We start from the raw sequence: 13901 nt of genomic DNA on the forward strand, positions 1-13901 counted from the left end.
GCGTTTCGTCGCGGACCCTAACCTCAAGGGTCGTTGCAACAGATAGGTAGACATGCAGTCGAGACATCCGCGCGCATTATTCGGAGGACGCTAAAGCGAGGGAGCATTTGCACTGCGTCGATGGACCACATGCGATGCCACGAGTCGATTGCGATCGGCATCCTGAGAACGTTGATTTCAAGTGTTTAAACGCGTTCAGATTTTAGTCGACTTGGTATTACCTACTGTAGCTAACATCGCGCCGTGCTGCACGACTGGGGGGTTGGGCTGAGCACGATCGTGGCGGCGCTCGTCGCCTTGAGCTGCAGCGCGCGTTCGCGGACCCGGAGAATGGACGCCGAGAGCGCGTTGAGCACTTGGTGGCGGTCCGGACTCGCGACGCCGAGCACCGTTCCTAGCTGCAGCGCCACCAGCGGCAGGAGCACCGTCGAAAGAAACGCGAGGACGAGGAGAAGCGACCCAAGCGCACAGCGGTACCACCACGGCGCTGACGCAAGCAGGAGGAGGCAGTCACACAGCATGGCAAGGAAGAGCACTGGCAGCACCATGCAGAGGCGAACGAGAAGCGACAGCGACGCCCGGCTCCACGACGGCATTTGCACGAGGCGGCTCGGTAGCACCTCTGGCGCCTCCATGAGCGACTCGGAGAGGTGTTCCATGGAAGTGAGCGCGGCGACCACGTCTTTGGCCGTGACGCTCCCCTCGTCCCCGCGCGACGCAAGCACCTGAAGCGACTCGATCTTGGAGGCCATGTTGAGCTCGTTGATGATGTCACAGGCTTGGAGAACGAGTCCAGACGTGACTTTGTAGAGGTACCATGCGACAGCCAACGTGAGCAGCAGCGCGACGCTCACAAAGACAACCAAAACGTAGAGGCGGGCGGCCGCGACATCCGGGCGATACACCGTCGGCGCGAGACGGGCCATCTCGTCGACTGTCGCTGCGGACCACGACGGATGCACGACGCCGTCTGCGATCCCGAGGAAGCTCGCGTAGACCGCGAGAAGGACGGGCCAGCTCCACCACGGAAGTGGCAGCAGCTCGACCGCCGTCGCGGCCTCCACGTGGTTGAGGTACACGTCAAACTGGAACGTTGTTGGCAGCGCATGCGCCGATAGGAAGAGGTGCCGGAGCAAGAAGAAGTCGACGCCTTCGCGGAACCGGCGTGGCACGCGATCGTCCGAGGTCACGAAGTTGCCGTTCGTGGCGACTGCGACAAACTCGGGGAGCGACCGAGCGGCCATTGCGCACCGACGGTGGTGCGCCGCAAAGACGCGCCAGCTCACGACTGCTGTCTGCGCGGCGTGGACGAGCACGACGAGCCAGAGCACGTCTTGGACGATGAGGAGGCCGTGGTGCGTCGGACTCTCCAGCGGAAGGATCTCCCAGAGGAGGCAGCGCTGCACGAGAAATGAAAAGACGCCGACAACAGCGACCTCTACGCACGAGGAGCATCCGCATGAGCACCATCGCAGACTGCAAGAGAAATACCGCGCAAGGTGGCGTCGTACAAGGCAGTCGCATACGGGTTGGCCTCGCACGCGCGCCGGACGAGCCAGAAAAGCGTCGCGACGCAGAGACAGACGACGACACCTTCCAGCAACAAGAGGAGGAACGGGCCTAGACCGAGGCTCGGGTCCATGCCCACATGGAGGAGTGCGTCGCTCGGATACGCTTTGTGCATGGCCGCGAGCGCCGGCGAGGCGTCGTACGACGGCGTGTACGCGACGTTGACGTACCCCAAGAGCCGCTCGACAAAGTCCTCAAAGTGACTGCCGCTGTAGCGTTCGCCATGCACGATATGAGACTTGATGGAGCACGGCGCGATGGCTGCGACGGCCGATGCGAACGCGGCCGCGAAACTCCGGCAGGCGGCCGTTCGATTGAAGGCTCGGACTTGGTCGCGCTCGAGGCGGCTCCCGTACAGCAGCGAGAGGATCGAGAGGTTGGACGCGGCCAAGCACGGCTGCGTCTCGGGCTGCGCCGTGAGTGCGTTCAGCAGCTGCACGCGGTCGCAGCGCGGAATGCGCCCATCCAGCGGGCCCGATGCGTTGGTCGAGACGACGATGCTTGGCTGGCGAAAGCAGTCGGGAAAGAGCGTCCTGCAGGCGTCGGCCTTGTGCTCCGACGGCGGGTTGCAAACGCGCGGCAGCTCGTGGCAGCGGTAGAGAGCGTCGTCGTCGTCGCTCGAGGTGGGCGGGCGCGTCCCGTACGTTGGTGCTGGCGTCTCGGAGCGGACCGGCGTCGTGAGCTGGTGCGAGCGCACGTGTGTCTCATTGCTGCCGCCGACCGCGAGGAGGCTGCTACCCACAAGCAGCATTGCCAGTCGCTGCATGGCGGCTTGCTCTTCAATACTGTTGCTGTTTGTAGGTGTCCCGTCTGACAGCTGAATTGCCAGATCCATGAACTAGCTATTCGCACGCAACTTGGTACAGCTGCATCGAGTCCCTTCTACCGCAATGACGGGTGTGTCCGTGAGCAGCATGAACATAGCCGTAGCATCCAAATGAGTTCATCTATACAAGAAGATTGCTACAAGCGTGTGCATCCCAGCACGCTGCTAGATTAGACCCATGGGTAAATGGCGTGTTTTTAGCCTCAAAACCTCTGAAAATAAATGGTATTTCGCCAAAACATTGTTTTTCACAGGTCATCCGGTAAAAGATACGCGGAATCCGGTTTTGTGCGCTTATTTGTGCCACTCATCATGCGCGCGCTTCTGGGCCAAGACCTCCGGACGTATGTCGACGTCATAACGATCGTCCGGCAGGTGCAAGCGCCGACCTCCGAGTTCGCAATGCTGCCATCGCGCTTCGTGGTACCGGCCGAGACGCCGTGGCCACCAGCGCTGCATGGGCGCGTGCTGGACGTGGCCAAGCTCCGAAAACACTACGCCGCCAACCTCCTACCTCGCAGCGTCATTGACGATTTGGAGGCGCTTCGATTTGTATGGGACCCCAAGGAGCACAGCTGGGTCCTGCGGCTCCTTGCGCTGCGCACGTACAAAGATCTCTTCGGGCATGTGGCCGTGCCGTACGAGTTTGTTGTGCCACAGACCTCGGACGCGTGGCCGCTCGACGTCCGAGGAACCAAGCTTGGCGTCGCCGTCACCAATCTGCGGTCGCGCGCCGCGTCACTGTCGGCCTCCCGAAAGAGAGCGCTGGACGATCTCGGCTTTGTCTGGGACAGCCAAGAGCTCGTGTTCCAGACCAAGCTGCAGGCGCTCAAAGCGTTCGCGTCCATCTTTCACCACGTCGCAGTGCCGTTCGAGTTCAAGGTGCCAGACGCGTCGTCGCTTTGGCCACCGCCGTGCTGGGGCCTCAAGCTCGGCCGGGCGGTGCATGATCTGCGGTGCCGTGCGGCCAGTCTCACGATCGACCGCCGGCGCCAGCTCGACGCTTTGGGGTACGCGGGCCGCATCCGTTTGCGATGCTGTCACGAAAGACGTATTCATTAGGTTTGTGTGGGACAGCCACGAGTCGAATTGGGAGATGAAAGTGCGTGCGATGGAGCTCTACAAGGCGCTGCACGGCAACCTGCTCGTGCCCCAAGACTTTGTCGTCCCGGCAGCGCTACCGTGGCCGCGATCCATGTGGGCACTCAAGCTAGGCCAAGCGATCACCAACATCCGGTTCCGAACAACGTCAAGTGACCGTCGCGCGCAGCTGGAACAACTCGGCTTTGTGTGGGATTACCCTGAGCTGCGCGGCGAGGCCAGGATGCTCCTCGCCTTGACAAAACCAACACCAACACCGTCTTCGTCGCGCCCAACCAGCTGCGCTCCGAGGCCAAGAAAACAGCGAATGGACGCGTGGCGACCGCCCGAAGTCGAGTCGTAATAGCTTCTTCTCCTCGCATGCAACATTTGAACGTGCCGCCGACATCAGCCAACACCTTGGTGCTGTCGAATCGAGCAAAGTAGCAGTACTCGCACGACCATGGATAGAAGGGATTGATATGCTTGGGCGCTGCAACGTATACAGCTCATTGCAACACGATTTACTGTCAATTGGGATGGACGACGACGTGGCACAAGGGCGTGGCAGGACCTTGTGCTTCGCGTTTGTTTGAAATACGTTGTTTTGATTGGCTATATTTATTCTATTTATTGGCCAATCGTGTCCGAACCATCCGGTGGCACGCCGCTCCATCGAGGCTGGCCCGGCCAGAGGACGGTGGAAAATGAAATCGCCCATAGTTGGCAAGGTGATAGCTACGGCTTTGGAGAGTACGAGATGACGCACCGCGTCGGCGTTCGAGCGCTGCAGCTCGAGTTATTCACCCCCATGTTTAATGTGGCATGTGCCACATTATACCATATTTACCTCAAATAATAGCCACGGAGCTTGATTACACCAGTGCGCGCACATTATTCACTCGAACGACAAGTTGACCACGTAAAAGGGAGACGACAATATCATTCATATCCTTTTATACTCATTCCGTGGAGGCATGCGACCTGCCGGCACGAATGGCTTACATTTGCATTGCATCAAAGATGTAGGCCGGCACGTGCGTGTGGAGCATGCTCGACTTGAGGTGCGACGCGCGCGCAAACTGCACGAGAAAGATAAGCACGTTGAGCACATCGGGGGGCAGCTCGCCGGTGGCGCCCGGGCGCTGCGCAATGTCGTTGATCTGCGACCGGACATACTGCCCGACATACGCGACAAACTGGTCGGTGAACGACGGGTGGAGTTGCTTGAAGATCGTGACGAGGCCCAAGACGAGCGGCGACCCGTCGAGCGGATTCTGTGCCACGCGCTTGAGCGACCCAAACGCCGCATCGTACTGCAATTTTGGCATGTAGGCGAGCACAAAGAGCAGAAAGAGGCTCGCGAGACCTTCGAGCGGCGCGTCCATCGTAATGTAGATCTTCTGGAACGGGTCGTTGGCGCCCATGTTCTCGAGGTACTTGTTGACCTCGACGAGCACGGCGGGATTCGGGTACGGGGTCGTGCCCGGCGACCGGTAGTGCAAGCGGATGTCCCCGAGAAGACTCTTGTCGAGCGTGTCGATCGAGCACGTGAGCAAATGCGCGTCGAGGCGCGAGCTGAACGCAAGCTCGCCCGCAATCGCCTTGCGAAGCAGCGCGGCCTGGCCAATGATCAAGACGGCCTTGAGCAGCTTGCTCTGGAGCTTCTCGACCTTCTTTTGCGCGGCCTCGTAGAGCTTGGTCGCGTTCTCGGGCATGCGCCAGTACGGCTCGAGACCCGTCGCGAGCTGGTCGAGCAGCGGCAAGTACGGCGTGACGGTTGAGCCCCAAAACTTGATCAAGTTGTTGAGCGTGTGCACCTAGTCCAACAGTAGTATAGTTTATAAAGCACGAAAAGACGAAAATGAAAGGCTACGTACGATGCGAAAGCTGAGCATACGATCAATGCCGACCAGCCCGAGGAGCCCAATGCTCTGGTGCAAAAGGCCAAACGTACTCATGCCAGCCACTTCGGTCCCGTCTTCCTGGAACCAGCTGAGGCACTGGAACGAAAAATCGTGTCGTGCGGGTCCGTCATCACAAAGAGCGCGTGGAGAAGCCTAGTCCCCTTGGCATCAGACAATATTGTCCACACATTGATGCAAGTCGCACCGGCCCATGAAATTGATGCTCGTGTCTTGGGGCGGCGGCGAGAAGCGCGGGATCGGGATCGCTCGCGACTGATACTGCGATGCGCGGTCGTAGATCTTCTTCTTGAGGTATCGGTTGCACTCGGCCTCGACGTTGTAGTTGATGACGCGGCTCAACTCCTCGTGCCACATGCGTAGCCCATAAATGCTAATGTACACCATTTGAAATAAGATTGGACGATCAGATACGAAAATGTACCCGACGTAGTCTTGGATGTACTCGAACGAGAGGCGGTACGCCTGCAGCGTGCTCGCCAGCGACTGGAAGATCGCGGTGCCTTCGGCGGCATTGAGCGCCGCAGGAAACTGCAGAATATCATGGTACGCGCGCGAGACCTGCCGACATCATGTGACTTTAACGCATATGAGCGAGCACATCGTAGTACGCGGTAGACAAGCTCCTTGCGCAAGCCTTCTTCGAGCACTTGGCGCGGGTCCACTTCAAGAATACCGAGCAGCGTCTTCTTCATGGCCAAGATACCTATCCTCTCGATCAACTATCAACTTGATAGTGGGGAGGCATCTACCTTCCGTGTACTTGGACACTTCGTTGGTCGCACGCGCGAGGCGGTAGCGCTCGTTGAGCTGCGCGTGGTTCTTGAGCAAGAGGGCTTCGATCTTGACCGGAATCGTCTTCATGTGGTCTACCAATGCGTCGTAATCCATGAGTTGATGCGAGGCGATGGCGCATCGTACCCGTCTGGAGCTTGACGATACCCGCCAAGATGCGAAAGACGCTCTGCGGAATGATCTCCATGACGCGCCGGACGTAGTCGACGAGCTCGCCCGAGTAATACTCGGCGACCGAGATGACGTCGGTCGAGTTGCACTGGTGGATACGCGTGAGGGGAATGTCCAAGATGGACGCCAGCTTCAAAAAGAGCGCCTAGCAACACATCTCTCTCAGCAGCCATGCAACCGACGGAGAATGGGATGCGGACACGTAGCAAGATGACGCAGCTCGGATCGCGCTTGACGCGTGTGTGCAGGATTGGCATAAAATCGTTGATGATCTCCCAGCCGTAGCTCAGGTCCGAGACCGTCTCGATGATACCCATGGCTTCTTGACGGACACGGACCGTCCGCACCTATGCCGTGACGCGGATGGTATCTTTCTTCGCTTTGAGACGCTCTACCATCTCGGTGAGGAACTGGCGCGACTCGGCCAAGAAGGCCTTGACTTGAAGCGACGTGTCGATTTGGTCAAACTGCTCGACCGACAGAAGCGCTTCAATGAGCCGCTTGATGCGTCGGCCCGCCTTGACATGGTCGACGTAGTCGAGGCTCTTGACCTAGTCGTCCATTTGCAGTCTCTACACGAGTCGAAAAACACCGAATACCTTCTCGGCCGTGTCCTTGAACCAGCCCATGAGGTCTTCGTTGCGCTCGACGCGCGTGAGGGGCTTCTCGCCCGTAAAGTAATCGCTCAGTTCTTCCAGCCGGTCGCTCGTCTCCTTCATGCAGTGCTGCCAGCGCTCTTCCTTCGACGCAAGCAGCGACTGGAAGATCTGCTTGAGCTTCCACTCGAGCTGCGACGCTTGCAGGAGCAGCGTGATGAGGCGGTCCGGGTCCGTGGCTACACTCCCTTTTTTACAAAACAAATCCAAAAGGTCATACGCACCCTTGTCAAAAACGGCGCGCTGCTCGCGGCTGTTGTTCATCATCGGGATCACTTCTTGCATGCGGCTGTGGAGGATCGTCCAGCGGATGACCACGTTGGCGCTGCGAATGCAATGCAGGAGCGGGTCGAGGTTCTCCAGAACAAACTGGTCGTTCAAGACGCCTTCGGTGAGGTAGTGCGAGAGCTGGTCGATCGACTTGACACTCTGCTTGGCCTTTGTCTTGACGATTTGCGTAATGTTGCCGATCTCGAGCGTATTGGCGAGCGCGACGCGCGCGGCAGGGTACGGCGCCCACTCCTACACACACCTCAAGCTGCTGCTCTCCCTTCCATCAAGCAGGCAAACACGAGGGTACCAGCGAGAGATCGACGACCGTGCCCATGTACGTCGCCAGGATAAAGTTGTCGTTGAAGTGCCGGTCCACGATTTCGCGCATGCTGGCTTTTTCGTGGATGAGGATGTCGGGCGCGAAATACAAGACTACGTAAAGCGCGCTGGCTTGGGCTGCGAGACGCGTGCTGCGGTGGTCGCGGTGCGGGAACGCCGGCTCTTGCAGGTACACGTCGTCGGTCTGGAGCTTCCCGATGACCATGCTCACGACCTCTTCCGGCGGCGCAAATCGCTTGAAGAAGCGCTCCGGGTACTGCGGCGGCTTGGCCATGCCCGGGAGGTACCCCGTGACGCGGCAGAGCTTGCACACTTCGTCAATATTTTCAAGCGCCGACTCGCCCTTGTTGCGGAAGAACGCAATGACCTACGCATGCATCGCATCTTGATGCGCAGCGACGTATCGTACCATGCGCTCGCGCGCGGGGCCTGGGATCTTTTGGTCGAGGAGGAGGAGCATGCACCCGTAGAGATAGAGCGACTCGCACATGAGCTGCGCGCCGTCCGTGTCGAGGAGGATGTTGGCGAGGTCGTGCTGGATGAAGAAGCCTTTCTCGAGGTTCTCGCAAAAGTCGAGGTAGTCCTTGATGTACTTGTAGATGCTGTCAAAGAGTTGGTAGAAGCGATCGAGGATGTCTTCATGGTTGTCCATAAACTCGTCGTCGACGTCCAGCAGCTCCTAGCCGCCGAGGTTTCGCCCATGCGCTTCAGGTCTCGCTGCGTACCGTGTTGCTGTTGACGACGTTTTCAAACTCCTCCGGGTTCTTGAGGTACGCAAAGTCGAAGAGGATGTCGAGGTACTTGCGCTGCTCCGGGTCCTCGACGAAGGACGACCCGAGAAAGATACTGGCCGATGCGCCATGAGCTCGCCGAGGCCATGGGCAGGTAGACGTACCCTGGGATGTTGTTGCTGAGGCGGAAGAGCTCGGCGATGATGGCGCTGCCGCGGCTCACGAGCCGAAGGAGCGTCTGCCCACACTCGTTCTCTTCGGCGAGGAACTCCATGTTGGCGATTAACTCTACAACACGATCGTGCTTGGTATGTGATTTGAGAGGTTTTTCAAAGTGGACACGTTTCTCACGCTGTGGCGCTGCCACGTGGGGCCGCCGCGGCCCCCACGCTTGCCACGCAACTTTCATGGCAACGCGCCATGCTTATATATTGTGGGTTGAGGATCATCTCAAGCAGGTCGCATCCAACGCTACATGACCCTTCGAGTGAGTCGACCCTTGGCGGCAAGAGCGCATCAACTATTGCACGCACAAGGGCGAAGTGCTAGCTCAATACATTTAGGATGGGTTGGAAACACCGCATCCCATTGCCGCAGCGGTGCGTGGCTATTGCAGGACCCCAAGCCGGCTCAGGTCCTGGTAGTCGCTACCTGTTGCCACCATGTAGCATTGCTTGCTCAATTCCGATCGCGCATTCTCAACTCTGCGTCTGCCGCAGCCGAGGGTTGTGGGAGATCGGCGTGGGAAACGTGCGATTCTGTAGCGTACACTTGGATTCGCTATGGCAGACAATGTGTGTTTTCACGCATTTCACGTGTGATTCACACGATGGTGCAATTCTCGGTGCTCGTCATCATCCAAGCGATCTTCTTGCATTTCGCATTTTGAGCACCATGGACGGCGTCCGTGTCCTCTTGCTGCTTGTGGCGATCGTCTTCAACGGACCCGGGGCTCTCTACTTCGTCCTCTCGTCCACCATCACGTTTGCCGAGCTCCTCCGCGTCCTCCACGCCAAGGTGCTGCGCCAACACTCGACGCGTTGGGCGCTACTTGCACGAGCCACGACGGTCTAGCCAGCTCCGCGAATCCTCGCAGTCATCACACACCTTATTTTACCACCCAACATCATCTGAGTTCCTGCCTTCTCGCATGGTCTTTAAACACTTGGAACAAGCGCCGCATCCGATCGCCTCGAACAAAAATAGTCGAACGTTCGAGATAGCTGTTCACGCGCGTTCAACACCTCTCACTGTGAAATCCATGTAGGAAGTGGGGTTATAGTAATAATAGGTTACGAGGTTATTAGGGTTGACCCCCAAGAGCCCGACGCGAAACCTCTGTCTCCATTCCTGCACCGAATCCATCGTCAAGCATGGTCGAAACATCTACATGGACAAATTCGTATCGACCAGCTATAACGATCATCTAGGTAGCTCTATATGCTGTCGCTATGCTAGCGTCATCTAGCCCGTGGTTTTCACCCACGAATACGCGTGCGTTGGTGGAAGAAAAGAGGACAGTTTTACACGGAGACGACTACTAGATTCCTAACGACGATATGGGACGACTTCTACGCGTAGTGCGTCGTGTTGGTAAAGACAATGTGTTCGTACTCGGCAGCGCAGAACGGGAACGGTGTCGTGTCGGGCGGCGTCAGCAGCGAAATCCCCGCGTTGATCGAGACGTACACTGCGAGCGCCGAGCAGACGGCCAGCACCACCACCGCGTACGCCTTCTCGTACAGCGGCATGGTCGTCCAAAACTTCATAAAGTAAAAAATCAGCGGCAAAATGAGGCACGTGAGCGACATGGTCGACGCGCCGACAAAGTCCTGGAGGTCCATGACATGGTCCTGGAAGGCAATCGCGACGGCGACGACGGCGCTGATGAGAATCAGACGCACGCCGAGCGACGACGCTTGACGCGACACCGTCATCGGCATGACCTCGACGCCTTCCTTGGGCGTCTCGACAACCTCTTCTTTCAGCTCGGCGGGCGTGCCGGCTTCGACAAAGTCCGCAGCCGTGTCACTCGACCGGTGGCGCTGGCTCCAGACCAGGCGCTCGAGAATGAAAAACGCAGGGTGCAACACGACGGTAAAGGCGATCGTAATGTGGACTTGCATGGCCAAGAACGCGGCGACCACCGACCCGCGCGACGCGGTGAAGCCGAGGTCGTGGCCTGCGATCGCAAACAAAAGGTTCCGGGGCATTTGGCACCCGAGCACCGAGTAGCCCAAGGACCCAATGATCGCAAAGAGGACCGTGATGAGCGAGAGCGTCACGGTGATGACGCGCTGCATGCGCTCGGGCTGGCTGTGCTGGCGCTGGAGCGTCGGGATGATGATGCCGGCACCATAGGCCAAACTGAGGTTGCCAAAGACAGTCGAGACTTGCTCAAACGATACGCTGGGCGACGGTGGCGTGATCGAGTGCGTGTCCATCTTGACCATGACCACAGCGAGTGCGACGGCGTCGGCCACGAGCGTCGCGAGGCAGCCGGCCATCGCCATACCCGGGCTCTCCTTCAGCGTCGGAATGAGGCTGCCAGGCACGGCTGTCATGGCCATGAGAAGGATCCACACGGTCGCGCTGAACGCGTTGGGGAAGAGCGCATCGAGAAGGACGCCGCCGAGGACGAGAAAGGCGCACGCTGTGAGGAGGCATGCGAGGAGCTGCGGAATCACGACCGTGTACCGGCCAAAGTACTTGCCGCCGATCCACTCGCCGAGGTCGCCGTAGTTTTGAACCCACGAGGGGGCTGCGACCATCGTCTTGCTCATGGCGACCGACGCATAGATGTTGGCCGACGCCATGAAGAGGAGGGCGATCGAGGCGTAGACAGGGCCGGCGCGCGCATAGTTGCCAGGAATCCCGAGCGTGCCGATGCCGTAAATGGAGCAAAATAGGTTGAGTGCGAGCGAGAGGTCTTCCTTGGTCATGTACGGCGCCATGGTGGTGGAAGGTGGGAAATTGCAAACTGACCAAGTTGCAGCGTGTCGTCGCGAAACCAGTTGGCGCCAAGATCGCCATAGACATGTTGACGGTGTTTTTCGTCGACGATTTCCGGGTTTTTGGAATGGTTTCGTATTTAAATCACTTGGGATTTGTATGCAATAGAATGGTAAACATTCGATACAACACAGACCCAAGAGGCATACACAAACCAAGAGAAGGACTGTCGCATGGGTGGGGAAGAACCGTTAACTAGTGGGAAATACGGTGTCAAAGTGGATGGTGACGCAACCATAGGAACGACGCCGGAACGCGCGGCGGTGTCGTTTGCGTCATGCCACCGTCGTTGCCAGCGCATACAAAGCGCGAGACAGCCAGCCACGCAGCGCGCACGAATAACCCACAAAAAACGTAGGTTTTTTGCCTCGTAGGGGCCTAAAACCCATTCGATTTGTAATCGATCGACTTCGACCGCCTTCCTGCTTTGTGCATTGGTGCATACATAACCTAGTGATGTTCCGGCCAGAGACGAGCTCCCGAGTAGTTGCAGCCGCGACGAGGCAACCGCGACGAGCCAGAAACACTCGCGTCTCTGTGTGGACAGCATTTCTGATCATGATCACGAAGGGTGGGACGAGACGCCGGGAGAAGCTCGCCGGGAGTTCGAGCTGGCCCGATTTGGTCTAGATTTGGGTCTTTACCACGGTAGCTGCTTCTGATGCGATCGATCGCACATACCCAGGAAGTGTACTCATATGCGTACAATACCAGGCTCAAGTAGTTATGCACGAAAAGCATTCTGTATATCGAAGCATTTTGCGCAGGAGAGTTAAAAATCGAGCGCCATGGCGCCAAGAAGCACGAGCGAGAGTGCGACCACGCCACTTGTGGCAGCGCTTGCAACTGGGGTCGTACGTGCGGGTGCCATAGAAGCTGGGGCCGTCGTCAGAAGAATCAACGGCATTGGTGTGATCGTGCTGTTGGTACCATCGAGATGTCCGGCGCCGGGGCTCTCGCCGGGGCACACCGCCACCTGCGTGTAGTTGGGACACTGCAGGTTCGGGGCGGCATCCGGAGCCCACGTGATCGACTTGAGGGCGGCGAAACCTGTGGGACACGAAGGCGGCTGCGTCCGAAGCGCCGTGTACTGGTCCTTGGACGCGAGTGCGTTGGTTGTGCGGGATGCGTACTGCTGCGCGAGACTCTTAAAGTTGGGCATGTCGTTGTAGACGCAGGGCACGCTGCCGTGGTTGCACGTGGCCGGCGAGAAGTACCCGAGCCCGTAGTTTTGTGCGCCGTGTGACGTGAAAGGGTACGGCGCGTCGGCCATCGAGTTGGCGTTCTCGGTCGAAAACTCAAACGCGACGCCGCCGGCCAGCGCATCCGGGTCCTTGCGAATCCACGGGACTTGAACCCACGTGCGCTGGGCCGCGTACCCGTCGATGGTCGGGAACCCTTTGTTCAAGCAGCCAAACTCGGTCAAAATGACGGGCGCCACCATCTTGTACGAGGCGAGCTGGGTCTTAAGCTCCGTGTACCCGGGCCCTTCAACGGCTGTCGTGGCTTTGGGGTCGCACTGCAAGTAGACGTTGAGGCCATACCCTAGTGCATATCGCATTCGGTCCGATGATTGTCTCCAATTTTGCTTACATTCGACATCTTCGAGGATGTCGGTCGGGTCAGTGCGGCAGCTGTAGTAGAGTGCGTTGGCCGACCGGTCGGCGTCGGCGACGGCAATGCCAATGGGCACTTGCCGCATCGAGCCCCGGCAGGCGGTTGTGAACGCGCGCATGTCACGAATGAACTTTTTTGGCACGGCGCGTTCGACTTGATGTCTTTGACGCGGTGGTTGATTTCGTTGCCAGCGCTAAACCCCTAGCCACCATGGTACTGAGTGTCGTGTATGGGATATTATTGTCTGGACGTACGAGGACGTTGTTGTACTTGGAGAACGCGGCGATGATTTCTTGCCCGCGCGCTTTGAGCGACGGTGGGTAGCACGCAGGGTAGGCCTCGGACGTGATCTCGCAGCCTCGACAGCTCGACGCGAGCTCAATCATCACGTAGATCCCGGCCGAGGCGAGCGCGCACATGAACTTGTCGTGGGGCTGTGTCGGATCCACCGAGTAGATGCGCACGACGTTGACGCCAAGGGCCTTGAACGCGGCCACGTGCGGCAGCCAAATCGCACTCTGATCGTCGGTGAAGAAGTCGACGCTGTTCTTGTCGTTGACGCCAGCGTTGGGCCGCGGGTAGTAGTTGACACCTTCCACAATAAACGGCGCGCCCGAGACGGCGCCGAAGAGACGCTGGCCCTTGATCACAATGGGCTCGAGCGCCGTCGCCGCCGTCGCCAGTACAAGCAGTAACGTTAGTCCAACGATCCCGATCATGGCAAAAGGCAAACTGAGCGGGTTCAAATTTTGATGCTTGTCACCTCGTGTAACTTCGATTGGTGCTGCTTCGATGTAGGCACCAGTGCAAGATTCGAATCGAAGCTGCACGGTATCTTCGGTTGTCACTAACCAGATCTTGTACAGACACCAGCAAGTGATGTGAACCCAGAAGCGGACGTCTCGTA

At 58.5% G+C, this 13901-nt stretch overlaps 4 protein-coding genes across 4 annotated transcripts; all 4 read right to left on the reverse strand.

Annotated features, from left to right (window-relative positions):
• Positions 1–230: 230 nt before the first annotated feature.
• Positions 231–2320, reverse strand: SPRG_22088 (hypothetical protein; the record flags this gene model as incomplete). Its single annotated transcript, XM_012340376.1, has 2 exons — positions 231–1438; positions 1492–2320. The coding sequence occupies 2 exons, from the start codon at positions 2318–2320 to the stop codon at positions 231–233; spliced, it is 2037 nt and encodes a 678-aa protein (XP_012195766.1).
• Positions 2321–4476: 2156 nt separating this feature from the next.
• On the reverse strand, positions 4477–8639 carry SPRG_19196 (hypothetical protein; the record flags this gene model as incomplete). The annotated part of the gene is made up of 16 exons (XM_012340230.1): positions 4477–5295; positions 5356–5444; positions 5486–5535; positions 5588–5773; positions 5825–5961; positions 6012–6106; positions 6153–6269; positions 6322–6511; positions 6567–6713; positions 6762–6917; positions 6966–7201; positions 7247–7544; positions 7603–8001; positions 8044–8313; positions 8360–8480; positions 8530–8639. 16 exons carry the CDS (start codon positions 8637–8639, stop codon positions 4477–4479), a joined length of 3420 nt encoding a protein of 1139 aa, XP_012195620.1.
• A 1227-nt stretch (positions 8640–9866) lies between these two features.
• SPRG_01595 (hypothetical protein) lies at positions 9867–11319 on the reverse strand (the record flags this gene model as incomplete). The annotated part of the gene is made up of 1 exon (XM_012339964.1): positions 9867–11319. The coding sequence occupies one exon, from the start codon at positions 11317–11319 to the stop codon at positions 9937–9939; it is 1383 nt and encodes a 460-aa protein (XP_012195354.1). The 3' UTR covers positions 9867–9936.
• Positions 11320–12149: 830 nt separating this feature from the next.
• Positions 12150–13713, reverse strand: SPRG_19197 (hypothetical protein; the record flags this gene model as incomplete). The annotated part of the gene is made up of 4 exons (XM_012340231.1): positions 12150–12922; positions 12971–13069; positions 13126–13195; positions 13249–13713. The coding sequence occupies 4 exons, from the start codon at positions 13711–13713 to the stop codon at positions 12150–12152; spliced, it is 1407 nt and encodes a 468-aa protein (XP_012195621.1).
• Positions 13714–13901: the final 188 nt, after the last annotated feature.

The sequence above is a fragment of the Saprolegnia parasitica genome, assembly GCF_000151545.1.
Source record: "Saprolegnia parasitica CBS 223.65 unplaced genomic scaffold supercont2.4, whole genome shotgun sequence".
NCBI lineage: Eukaryota > Oomycota > Saprolegniomycetes > Saprolegniales > Saprolegniaceae > Saprolegnia > Saprolegnia parasitica.